Raw genomic sequence first — 12,903 nt, 5'->3', positions numbered from 1 at the left:
CTTAGGGTTTTTTCCATTTAACTGAGAATTGGTTACTCTTGTGAGGATCACACATAAGTGCTTAAATTACATTTATTGTGTATATAGCATATAATCCTTCCATTTTCTATCCAATTCTTCCAATTCAAAGCCTATGCCAGCAAACAACAGGCACAAGGCAGGGTACAGCCTGGACAGGACACCAGTCCACACAAACACACACACACACAAAATCACACAAGGGCCAGTTTTGGCAGAAGCCAATTAACCTACCAGCAGGTTACCAGATCTTAGGCTATCAGAGGAAACCAGAGCACCAAATACAGGGAGACCATTCACACTCCATTCAGATAGCACCCCTGATCCAGACTTGAACCCAAGGCAGCAATGCTAAGCACTGTGCTACTGTATGACATATAATCATCCAAAGGAACAAGTAATAGGTTTATTCCATGCTGAAAAAAAGAAGAAAGAGAACACAACGTTTCGGCCGTGGAGCCTTCTTCCGGTATCACAGGCTCTCACAAGGCTCCACGGGCGAAACGTTGTGTTCTCTTTCTTCTTTTTTTCAGCATGGAATAAACCTATTACTTGTTCCTTTGCAGCCTACGCATGCTGACGCAGCTACCCACCTAAACATATAATCATCCATATTATTCTATAATATTTTAGTGCAAGAATGTAACCATATATTTTATTTCTTATTTATGTACAATTTCTCTTTTATAACATTTGTACAGTGTATATGTATTACGGGTTTCAAAATTGTCCCACAGTTGGTGATTTATTGAGGGAGGACTGTATTTATGAATTTATATATCACTAGGAATCTATTGTATGCTATGCTACATTTTTGTATATATTGTATTTGCACTACAGCAAGGCAAACCGCCAGTGTGTGAGTTTGATGGATTCAGGTAATACATCATTTTCATAGAATTTATTAATACGGTCTTCAGAAAAATCATTAAAAAATGAAAATACAGACATTCTGTCTACAAAACAAAGCATAGCGTACTCTGTACACTAGATGTCGCAAGTCTACAGAAATATACAGGTAGTTAATCTTTCTTCTATCCACAAGAGGAATCAGAAGAGACATGACTTAAATATTAAATGTACCTATATATTTTAGATTAGTAATAGATCATCAGATTCAACAAACGGGATGTGAATACTTATTTCTGCAATCCGGAAGCGGTCTATAATTGTCTGAGCGTTTTTCTGAGCTCACTTAAATGAACCTAACTTTTTAAACACTTTTAATGTGAAGTCCCATATTGTTGTGTGACAAATTAGTTATACACTTTTTTAAAGTGAATATTGAAACATTAAAAGTTGAAAGCTCAAACTAAATTGTAAGGTTCCAACAGTCTGGTAGTGCATGTCAAGCAAATATTCAACCAATACTGCCTTCCCCTCAGCTGTCAAGCAGGGTGTTGGTAACACTATTTTGGGGGGCTTAAAAAGAAGTAATGTTTTAGAGTGACCCAGTTAAAGTGATCCTCAACCGTGATAGAACTTGAGCAGGTTTAAAAAGAAGAAGAATCAGCAAAAAACTGCACCATCTCATAGTGCAGTGTTTGTCGACTTATTAAGTTGTAATTGCTGCCAATGGTGCTGAAAACAAGTATGGAATCAAGGGGAGGTGGATACGTGTGCAATCGAAAAATGTTAGTTACGGTTTTCACAAAAAATTAACTTCCTTTACATACAGTATTGTCCCTTTGTGAACTGTCACAAGAGATGTTAGGCTCAGCAAGCCCACAAAAAGAAAAAGATGACCGTTTAGTTATGATGCAGCCAGAAGGAGCACCAAAAAGACTAATAATCAGCGAAAATGGCTTTTAAAATAATTGTTTTGTGTAAATATTGCATTTTTGGGGGTCAATGGTTAAATTTAAATAGATGGCAAGACCAGCTTCTCTCCAGACCACAAGAGGGCGCTGTAGAACCACACAGGCGGTATTCCTGTTCACGTTTCCCAGGCTTTATATTCAGCCCCCAGGCTGGGTGTGGTTTCGCTTCTGATGCAGGTGAGTGAGACGTGCTGCGAAGGCAAAACAAGAAATGCAGGAAAAGAAAACGTATTTGTAAAGTTTATTTTTCTTTTCCGGCCTGCTTGTGAACAATATGCATCATCTAACAGGAGAGTACATCGTTTCTTGGGTGTGGTTTTTCCTTTTGTGTGGGATGTGCATGTTCTCCGCATGTCCATATGAGATTTTGCCATGTGCTCTGGTTCCTTCCCCCCTTATTGTACTATACACAGTGCACCCTGTACCCTGTCAGAGCTGTCTATGTCTACATTGTCTATAGCGTTGTCTTGTCAGTGCCTTGTCTGTATTCGCACCTTAGACCTGGAGACTGATATCCCACTCCTCCGTATACTTGCATATGGCTGGAATGACTTAATAAACTTGAGCTTGCACCCAGTTGTGAAACTAGTCAGCCCATGCAATTGCTGTATCTAAAACTTAAGAACAGAATAGAGTTATAGGTTTGAAAAGATGGGTGTATGCTAGGGAAATGATGGCATTAGATGTATGTTATAATATATCTGTATAAGTATATGTAACAGGTTATGTGTTTTTTATCCTTCCAACAGTTGTAAAATATCAAGTGACTATCTACACTGGGCATTTGAATCATGCTGAAACTCAGTCTCCTGTTCTCATCTGCCTTTATGGTGAGAGAGGTGATTCAGGGTTGCGTCTTCTCCATAAAGCTCAGCTGGCCAACACGTTTCGGAGAGGACAGGTAACATTTCAGTTAAATACAATGCCTCCGTTTGGCTTTCCAGAAGATTCCTTTTATTCATTTTATTTCATCTTTCTCTGGCAATCTCTAGTGTCATTTACTCTTTGTCTTGTTTATTGATTCCTTTCTGCTCTCCCAATCAAATAGCCAGGGTGTCTTACTCCTGGTGGCATGGTGTTGCAGTGGTTAGTCTTGTTGCCTTGCTGTGCTGGGGTCCTGGGTTCAGTTCCAGACCTGGGGTGCTTTCGGTGTGGTGATTGGTACAGTATGTTCTCTCCTCATGTGAGTTTCTTCTGGGTGCCCTTGTTTTCTCCGACAGTACAAAGACATACTGATAGGTTAATTGGCTTCTGGGAAGCGTGGCCCTGGTGTGAGTGTGTGCGTTTGTGTCCGTGTGTGCCCTGCCTTGTGCCTGTTGCTTGCTGGGATATGCTCTGGCTTCTGTTTCCTTTGTCATTGAAAACACTTGAACTTTAACCCCATGAACATTTTTGAAGAAAGAAGGTTATTTGAAGCCTCCGTGAAGTTTATGTATGAAATGTAATGTGGTACCTAGTAAATACTAGAAAATGCAACACCTGCAATAGCTTAAATAGATTTGTAGCTTATTTAATTAAAATGTCAATGAACAAAATACAGAATCTTTTCACTCAATGACAGATGAGGTCTGCAGTTTAGCATTCTTGCTTTTCCTCCTCTAGGTTGATGTGTTTGAATTGGAAGCAGTGTCCCTTGGCAAGCTTCAAAAGGTACTATTGTGCTGTGAAGCGAAAAATAAATCAGACTACTGGTACTGCGAAAAAGTCATCATCGGGGAACCGGGAGGAGGTTCTGAATACATCTTCAATTGTGAAAGGTAACATTTGCAGGGGTTACTGCTTGTGAATAATAGCATGTTCAGCATGGTAGTACAAAACCACAAGGTATGAAAGACATTAATAATGTTGTGGTGTATTTGATGCTTTCGCTAATGTACAATATGTCTTTTTGAGGAGGTTTGGCAGGAACATTTTCCGATATTAGAACGTTCTGGAAAGTTCTGCCTCTGTTATGCAAAGTAATGACTATTGTTTTGTGTTGTAGAGGAACTTTCAGTGAATCGTTATTATACAATTTATGTAACATCTTATGTAATGCAGTATGTAATCTAAGTCCCATACTTTAGATTTCAATTGGGAAGGAGTTGTAATCCATGTGGCTGGGAAAAAACTGAAGGAGGTTCCCGGTTCATCTGGAGGATGGCTCGGGCTCATAAGCCTCTTAGGGGAAGCTAAAACCAAAATCAGCATTCTCCTGGGGGCAAGCAGAAGAATCGCAAGTGGCTAGAGGGGTTTATATGACATACATTTTATTAGTTATTTTGTGCTGCCAGTTTTTGTTTAATGGTTTATCAAAGTTAATTTGATTTTCTCAAAGAGTTTCTTTACTTTCATTTCCTAATTCTATTCCTGATCATGTATGAACAAAAGCCAGCATAATAGTAGTCATGTTGCAGTATTTCTAATTAAATCTGTTTGACCGGATCCATTTAAGAACAATCCCTCATTTACAATGAGTTACAACAGCAGGGCTTAGGAAAACCATAACTATGGAAATTGTTGACATTTGTATTAAACATTTATTTTTAATTTATTCACTATTAAACTAATTCCACGTGGGCTGTGACATGGCTATAGGTGAGTTTTTGGTAATTATTGTAATTTTTATTTGAAGGGTAATTAAAAAAAAATTGTTTTCTTTTTCCATTTTTACAAATCCACTGTGCATTTAGATTTTGCTTTTAACTTGACCTGAGTTTATCAGCTAATTTCTTTCTTCTTGATATTTGAAAATATTTCATTCAAATAGTGTTTCAACATTTCTGTCTAAAGATGCACTCTGTCTGTTTAAAACCCATTAATGCAGAGAAGGTTTTGTGCATTAACATAACGTTTTGTCTCTCTTATAATGAAAGGTGGATTCCTTTTTCATCCGAAGGTGTTGTCAAGACTGGGATAGAGCTGCAGGTTCAAGGTTACAATGACTTCAGATTTCATTTCTTGACCTCCTTGCTTGACTTTGAACACATGACCAAATAATTATTTATTCTATTTAATACATACATTAATCCATGCGTGCGTGCCTTTGTTTTGAATTGAAGGTAAACTGGTGGTTTTGTCTGTGTATGCAGAAAAACTAAAGAAGAAAATTTAACGTACAGTAAATTAGGAAATTAATTAGGGTTCGGATTAATGAAGCTCTTACATGTAATGTAGAATTATTGTATGTTACAATATCATCGTAGTGAGGATTGTGTGAGATAAAGGAAGAGTCATGTAAGAAGGAATTATCAGAGGTCCAGAAAAACAGCTATGCTACATTATCCTAGAAGTTGGTGGCAACATAATATATGAAAGACATTAATGCCGGTAGCTGTTCTATGTCCTGTTTTGAGACGCATGGTTTTAAGAATTGTATAAATTGCTGATGGGATCAGCTGTTTTCACAGGATAATCCAGTGTGGTCCTTAGAGGGATCCGAATGATGAAATAGCTAAGAGTGGTGATAGGATGTCCTTTTTGTTAACCAGTTATTTCAGTAATTCTAAGCAAGGAAGAAAGGAATTCCAGTGTATTTTGCTTTTAGCTTGAAGAAGAGCCCCTTGCTCTTGCAAAACCTTTGAGCATTAGAATTCATCATTCCCCAAACTAATAGAAAATGCCAGTCCACCTGCTAATATTTATCCTAATAATGACAACGCGTTTATCCATTGCCAGGGAGCTGCTAATTTGTGGTAAGCTCGGTGGCAGCCAGGATTCAATCCTAGATGCTCCCCACAGAGGGCAGATTGAAAATTCCACACAGAAGGCACTGCAGTCCAGAACTGGGTCCCCTCAAAATGCAAAGCACAGCACTAATTCCCAGAGCACTGTGCCACTGCCGATTTTATTTGGTTATTTTAAAGAGGAAAAACAATCTCTTAATAGTTTTATCTTGAGACATGATGAAGAGAATATGCTTATATACAGACATACAGTATTTTCCGGATCTACCATTTCTCCTTTATGCAGGAAAAAAACAGTTTTACAGCTATCTTGTACAGAAATGTTAGCCATTCTGATTTAAACTAACAGTTAAGATGTCTCTGTTATAGTACAAACATTTTTTTACATTTGACTAAAATGTCTAGGTTTACATCTGTGAGATGTGTGGTTCAAGTATAGCTGCAGGTGGATGAAAACGTCTTTCTTTTTTTCTTTGTGTTGTCCAAAAAACTAAGTAAGGAGTCCTTCTTCAATCACAGTACACAAAAATTTTCGTATTTTATTCATTTCAATTTTCAGTCCAGAGAAAATGACTTGTACCTGTATTTCTTGCAATACAGTAACTCTAAAATAAAACTGTATTATCTTTACAGAGATTCGCATAAGTGTTCAACACAATGAGAAGGAAATGCCACATGGTAATTATACTGAGCAGTCTGAGTATGTGCAAATTAATTTTGAAAAAATGAGTAAGGATAGACACTGTTAATTAAGCAATGTGGTTTTATTTTTATCTTAGCGTTTCATTCCTGAGTTGCCACACGAATAACATCGAAACCATCTGAGAGGTTAATTTAAAGAAACTGATGGAAAATGTAAAATATACAGTCCTTTGTAAAAGTATTCATCACCTTCCAATGATGCTGAATTATACAAATAATGTGTAAATATAATCTGAAAAGTTTTTTAATCAAAACTTGAATACTCATTCTCTACACATTTATGGGGGAAGAAATTACATATTAGCAAGAACTGTAAAGAAAAATCAAAAGGTAAAATATGCTGATTGCATGAGTCGATATTTGTTTGAAGCACCTTTGGCAGGAATTATAGCTGCTAGTATTTGTGGGTGAGTCTCTACCAACTTTGCACACTGGGATGGGGTTGGCCATTCATCATTGCTGAAACTGTATACGTTCTGTCAAGCTACTTAGGGATCATCGATATACAGCTATTTTCAAGTCAAATTTCCAAACTTTAACTGCACCACTCCAGAATGTTCAGTTTCTTATTCTGCCACCACAGTGTAGCATTGGTCTTGCATTTGGGGTTATTGTCCTGTTAAAAAGTGAATTTTAGTCTGTTTTTGGTCTTTAGTAGACTGAATCAGGTGAACCTTGACGTAATGTGTGATGTAGTGTGTTGGTTTTGTGCCAAATATGCTACTTTCCAGTTAGACCAAAGAGTTCCAGTTTGCTCAGCTCTCTTCTGCCCCCAAAAACCCTTTTGCCAGATTTTTGCAATATCACCAATGTGTTTTGTTGTAAACTTGGAGAAGGATTTGAGATGGGTTTGCTACTTTCCCATACAGGGCAGCTTTGTGGAGTGACTGGGATATTGTTGACTCGTGTACTGTACCTTTACTCTCGGCCATTGAACGTAATGGCTCTTTCAAAGTCACTGTTGGCCTCACAGTGATATTCCTGAACACTTTTCTTTTTTGCTTGGTTTGAGTGGTACAGTATGATAGACCTTCTGGTTCTTAATGATCGACTTGCTCAAAGGGATTTTAAATGTCTTTGAATTTTTTTTATACAATTGTCCTCATTCTTGCCTTTACACGGCTTTATTCAGGAGTTGATTTTTGGAAGGGTAATGCTCTTCCTGGTTGACTATTTGCTTGAAGTTTCACTACTTGAGTGAACAATCTTAAAGAGACAGGGGTCTGTATTAGGAGAGCATGTGAACCACTGCTGTTTCACACGGAAATACAACTAATTGTATGACTTCTCAAAGTAATTGTGTGCATCTGAACCAATTCAGATTGTAACGAAGGGTCTTAATGTTAATACAATCAGCAATTTTTTATTTTTCTTTGCAGTTTTTGTTAATTTGGTTTCTCCCCAGAAGTATTCAATTGCATTCGCAATTACTTTTTAATTAAAAATACTTACTTGTCAAAAATGTGTATATATTATTTTTAATTTAATAAAATGGGTTGTCATTGGAAGAGGAACTTCTAGGAATTCCTATAACAGTACATTTACAACATGTTGTCTCAGGTGTGCGTTTGTCATTTGCTTGCCTTTTTAAAATGATATGTAGTAAGTTATTGTTTGATTAATTTATGCGTGTAGTTTAAAAAAAAAATGAAAAAGGTCACTAATGAAAGTAAATGTGTCCTTACGCAGATGGAGGCTGGAAAGTAACAGTTGTGACTGGAGACTTTGATTCTGCCAGCACTGAAGCCACTGTTTACCTCCATGCTTATGGGGAAAAGGGAGAATCAGGTCCTATCATTCTGGGCTCCGGAAAGCATCAGCTTTTTAATCAAAACAGCGCTGACACATTTCAGGTATAATTTGTACATCCCACTTAGCTAAATCCCTTTTGAGATTTATCAACAAACAGAATAGAAGAGCCAAAGACTTAGAGTGGTGAGCTGTGGCAGCACAGAGTTTAGCTTAATCCCATGTTGTAAAGTAAAAAAAAACGTTTCAGCATTTGATCATTCCTTCTCTTGTACAACTTTTAACTCATTCCGTGACTGAAGTTTGATGTTACACTTGCTAATGGCAGGAATGAGGCAGAATGTTGTTGTTTTTTTTAAATTGCGCTAAAAGCATATCAACTCAGTTTTTTTACAGATCTGGAAGTTTATTGCAATTCATTTTTTTTCTGCTCATCAACGTAGATGTAAATAATTCTGCTTGCTGCAATTAAGTAACTTTGCAGTCTTGCATTTTTCTCCATATATTTTGTGGATCACATTGTATTGCAAAGTGCTTGGAGATGTTTTCTTCCAAAGGTGTTGTATAATATACAGTATAACTTAATTTTGTTATGGAAAATACACTGCTTGTCAGGAAAACAATTTCTACAGAGCTCGGAATAACAAGTATGCATCCAAAGGTAGTATAGACACCTTGTAAAACCTTTTCACATTGCAGATATGAGTGCTGACTATTTCTGAATGCTTTTAAATATAATGGCAGCTTATGCTGATGCCTTTTGATTTGTGCTGCCAAATGTGCTGCTTGTTTACTTTGTATCTGTGGCACTAGTGAGTCATTTTATCAGGAACAGAATCACCTTGTCATGTTGTTTTGTTTGAACATGATTCTTCGCACTAAAACACAATTATTGAAAGTGAAGCTGTAGGAGAAGACGTAGCACAATAAAATCAAACCGAATTTACTTCTCCTAAGAATGGATCAAGATCTGTTTTGTGCATTTATATGTCTTTGTAACATGGGGAAATTTTCTGCTTGCAATACACTACAGGAATATGACGGGACTGAAGCTTTCCTTGTAAAAAAACATTTTACAACTCTACCTTGACGCCTGTCCATTCTGCATTCATAACGCACAACTTCCAAAAAAATTGTTAAACTGACAGTAACCCCTAGAGATGGTGTATTGTATATTTTCCCTAAGCCTGTGGAAAGTAATTAAAGGGGAAGTTTACCAAATTAAAGATTATTCAGGCTCCATAGCTATTGCTACTATAACTGACAAAAATGCAGCAGATGTTTTGATTACCCATAGAATTCGGAACATTTAGAATTCAGAACATTTTGGAATCTGTGATTATAAATCACAGATCAAAACACTATACCCACAAAACATAAAATTGACCATCAAAATGAGTAAACATATGGGACAATACAAATCGTCATTACCTGTCATATTTTAGTATCCTCATTTTTTTTTGTTGGCATCGTGAAACAGAACATACCACACATCATTTTAAATGTTTTATACTAAACTGATTGTATATTGATGCAGAGTGCAACATTTTGCCAGGATAATGAATGTCATGTGTATGTGCTGATTTTGTAAAAACATTGTGCTTGGTGTGTGTGTGTGTAGGTAGATTTCGGATGCATCGGGGAGTTGTACAAACTGAGGCTAGGCCACGACAACAGCGGGGAAGATCCTAAATGGTACTTGGAAGAAGTGATTTTGCATGAACTGGCCACAGGGAAAGAGTTTGCACTTCGTGTGGACCAGTGGCTGGCCGGGGAAAATGAAGATGGACGTGTTTGGAAGGAGGTGCCTGTTCCCCTTATCGGAGGGGACTCTCTTTCAGGTGAACAGCCCTGATGCCCTGGGGAGTCTGGAAACGGGAGATTGCGATTGGAAAATGTCAACTCTGGAAATCGAATAGAATATTTTTGCTAGTGATATTGGTCCTCTTTATTCTTCATCCTTAGGTCAAATGTGCTCATGGTCTAAATGCTTTCTGTTGAGTTGTTGCTTTATTTCCAGTGGCTAAGTACACAAGATAATTCTTAACTCTTGTCCCTGCTCAAAAGTAGTCACATATCTTGTTGAGCAGGCTCAACTCAAAACGGGCGCAGTAAACTATGGAAAACTTTACAGTACTGCTCTCTGATTTAGTCAAAGATTTGTACTTTTAAATACAATTTATCTCATCTGTCCCGGTACAAAAATGACGGTAAGAGGAACATAACAGGCTCATTCTCGCTTAACAGGACTGACTCAAAGTGGTAAAACTAAACTAAATCGGATAAACTTGGCAATATCTCAAAGCTTTATACTATTAAATACTTTTGTATTTCCGTGTACAAAATACAGGGTAAGAAAACGAATATTCATCAGACGAAAAAGTTATGACTTCGTACCTAGAATCTAAAGCCAACTAATAAAATGTTGGTCTTGCATAAAATATGAGTTTTAAAACTAAAAAACAAAAGTTAAATTTTACTAACAGGTGAATATTTTTTTTTCTCCATGACAACTTCTCTCCACTTTGAGGGGTTAGAAAGTGAATCGTCGCCATTCCGCAAGGAACCGGGGGGGGGGGGGGCGATTTCCTTTAGCGAAGTCCCCTCTGATGTGGACTTCAGAGGCGGGCGCGTAAAGGGCACGCTTGTGAAACAAATTTAGAAATGGGACCGCCTAGGCCCTTGCAATGTGACGTGAAGGGCATAAGACCGCAAGTGTGCATATTGGGACGCGGCCTAATCTTTAATAAAAGTCACAGTTCTTAGTAAGAATTACTAAGGTTGTTTTATAATGTACTAATGTAATGTTCTTTTACTACACAAGCAGACATGACTTTATTTACTACATTTCTAAATGCAGCATGTGTGTGTTTAAATGCATTGCCATATTTATGACACATCAAAGAGATGTTTATGATGGTTATAGGAATGCCAGTCGGCTTAGAAAAAGGACAATCAGAATTCATCAGTATAACATTTTCTTGTAGAGATTTGTTTGCTGTCACAACCTACTGTACCTGTTATACTAAATTTCCTGTTGACTTATATTTGTCCTCCTTCCTGAGTATTTTTAAGTGCCTAATAGGCTGACATTATCTTAAAAGAGATACTCAAAACTTTCCTGAACAATTTAAAAAATAGATTTATTTACCTTAGCTCTGGAATCAAAACCATTATTTTCCATAATGGTAAAAGCCTAAAATGATGGGAAAGTCAATAATTGTTATTTTATTTCACGCAGGAGCCTTGTTGATACTCACGGCTTGGAGCTTAGGGAGGGCCTTGGTCTATAAACTTTTACGATGAAGAAAGCCATGATTTAAATAACATGACAATATAATATATTATTAGGCATCTGATGCTTCATTTTATGTGTTTATGGTCAATCAGTTTAATAGCCCTCTTGGTAACCTGCAGCACAGAAAAAAGTTTTACACCAAACCATTATCTCCTTAGTGGAAGCACCTGGCATCAATTAAACTTTCTGCAGTAATTGTAAAAGAAAATAACATGAATTTGTTTGCTCTTTATGTATTCCAGTCAGAGGCAAACAGTGTTATAGGAATATGGCATAAAGTATTATGCTCAAATTCTAGATTGTATGGGGGGAAAAAGCCATTTTAAACATATTTAATATAAGAACAGTGGACACATATCTTGCATATGAAACATATGTGTTCCCATAAGCTACGAAAACCAGTATTTTTTATCGCTGGGTAGAATTTTAAAAAATCTTTTTTGCCTAGATGTCTATTTAATGGTGACTCGACAATTTTTATTTTGCTGAAATGAGCATACTGTAAGTTAGTGAAAATGTGGTTGGTAGACTACAATGTCTGTGAGTAAGTATCATATTCTGTGGTCTGCAGTGGTTGTCTATCAGGTTCAGGTTCATACTGGGTCCAAGCCTGGAGCTGAGACGGATGCTTCTGTGTATATTAACATCTTCGGGACCAGAGGCGACACTGGAAAAAGAAAACTCCATCAATCACTGAATCATAAACTGAAATTTCAACAAGGTCAAGTAAGGCACAGTCCGAATACTCCTATGCCAAGACAAAACTCTGATTAATCACAAGTTCTGAATGTTCTTCTTTTTAATTTGTTTCACGAATGGTTCAGAGCTACGTTTTTTACTGTTGTTGCTATGATACAGTTTTCTCACTTAACATATTCTTGTATTATTTTTTGTCTATGCAGTAAAGAATTTCAAAGCACATTTTTTGGGACCACTCATACAATGTGCTATATTTTGTTTTTCACACTTATTACTATAACTCATACTGTATAACTCAAATTAATTTTATGAGCAAACATCTTGACTAAATTTAGATGTAAAACTGTTCAGTATAAAAAATAATGCTGCATTTTATTTGTTACTGTTATATATTTATCTGCTACTTTCATTAATATACATTTATATTTAAATTGTTCAATACAGCTTTACGTGTGGGACTGACAGAGCAAGCTAATTACTTTAGCATTTATAAAGCCTTTTATTGGAAGGAATATTGTCATGCGGGTGTGTGTTTGTCCTGTCTTCTGATAAGGTTGACATTTTCAACATTGAAGCTGTTTCACTGGAGAAGCTGAGAAAGGTTGTGATAGGGCACAATGGCACAGGTCCAGGTAATATTCTTAATTAATATTCCAGTATACTTATTGAGTTAATTAAGCTGTTCCATTAAAAGCTTTTCTTGTATAATATCTTCTGACATAAGCTTTTGTATAAGCATGGCTATCTCCAAGACACAGCTTTGAGCTTGTGCTACTAGTTTTATATATCATTTTAGTGATTAGTAAATTGTTTTGGTTATATCACTATTAGTTGTAAGGAAATTGAGCCATAACACAAAAGAATGTGAGATTATCAATATGATTATACTTTGGACCAATGCTGTTCATGTTTGTTATAACTAATTCAATTTTCTGTGTGAATGTGACATTTT

The 12,903-nt window shown here is 36.6% G+C and overlaps 1 protein-coding gene across 9 annotated transcripts in view; it reads left to right on the top strand.

Annotated features, from left to right (window-relative positions):
• Nucleotides 1–12,903, top strand: part of LOC148655663 (lipoxygenase homology domain-containing protein 1-like) — a 113,867-nt gene that overhangs the window by 44,426 nt on the left and 56,538 nt on the right. For all 9 annotated transcript variants that reach the window (XR_015940774.1, XM_088642432.1, XM_088642433.1 and 6 more), the window contains exons 21-28: nt 2,588–2,739; nt 3,441–3,595; nt 4,694–4,752; nt 6,137–6,181; nt 7,895–8,058; nt 9,576–9,795; nt 11,824–11,978; nt 12,505–12,583. Coding sequence is in view for 8 of the 9 variants with exons in the window: in XM_088642432.1 (XP_088498558.1) it covers nt 2,588–2,739; nt 3,441–3,595; nt 4,694–4,752; nt 6,137–6,181; nt 7,895–8,058; nt 9,576–9,795; nt 11,824–11,978; nt 12,505–12,583 (1,029 nt within the window). In the remaining variant the exon portion in view is untranslated. The remainder of the gene's footprint in view (nt 1–2,587; nt 2,740–3,440; nt 3,596–4,693; nt 4,753–6,136; nt 6,182–7,894; nt 8,059–9,575; nt 9,796–11,823; nt 11,979–12,504; nt 12,584–12,903) is intronic.

The sequence above is a fragment of the Lepisosteus platostomus genome, chromosome 8, assembly GCF_059453375.1.
Source record: "Lepisosteus platostomus isolate fLepPlt1 chromosome 8, fLepPlt1.hap1, whole genome shotgun sequence".
In the NCBI taxonomy this organism is placed as follows: domain Eukaryota; kingdom Metazoa; phylum Chordata; class Actinopteri; order Semionotiformes; family Lepisosteidae; genus Lepisosteus; species Lepisosteus platostomus.
The sequence above is the reverse complement of the archived record's forward strand: the minus strand, read 5'-3'. Positions and strand labels throughout refer to the sequence as shown.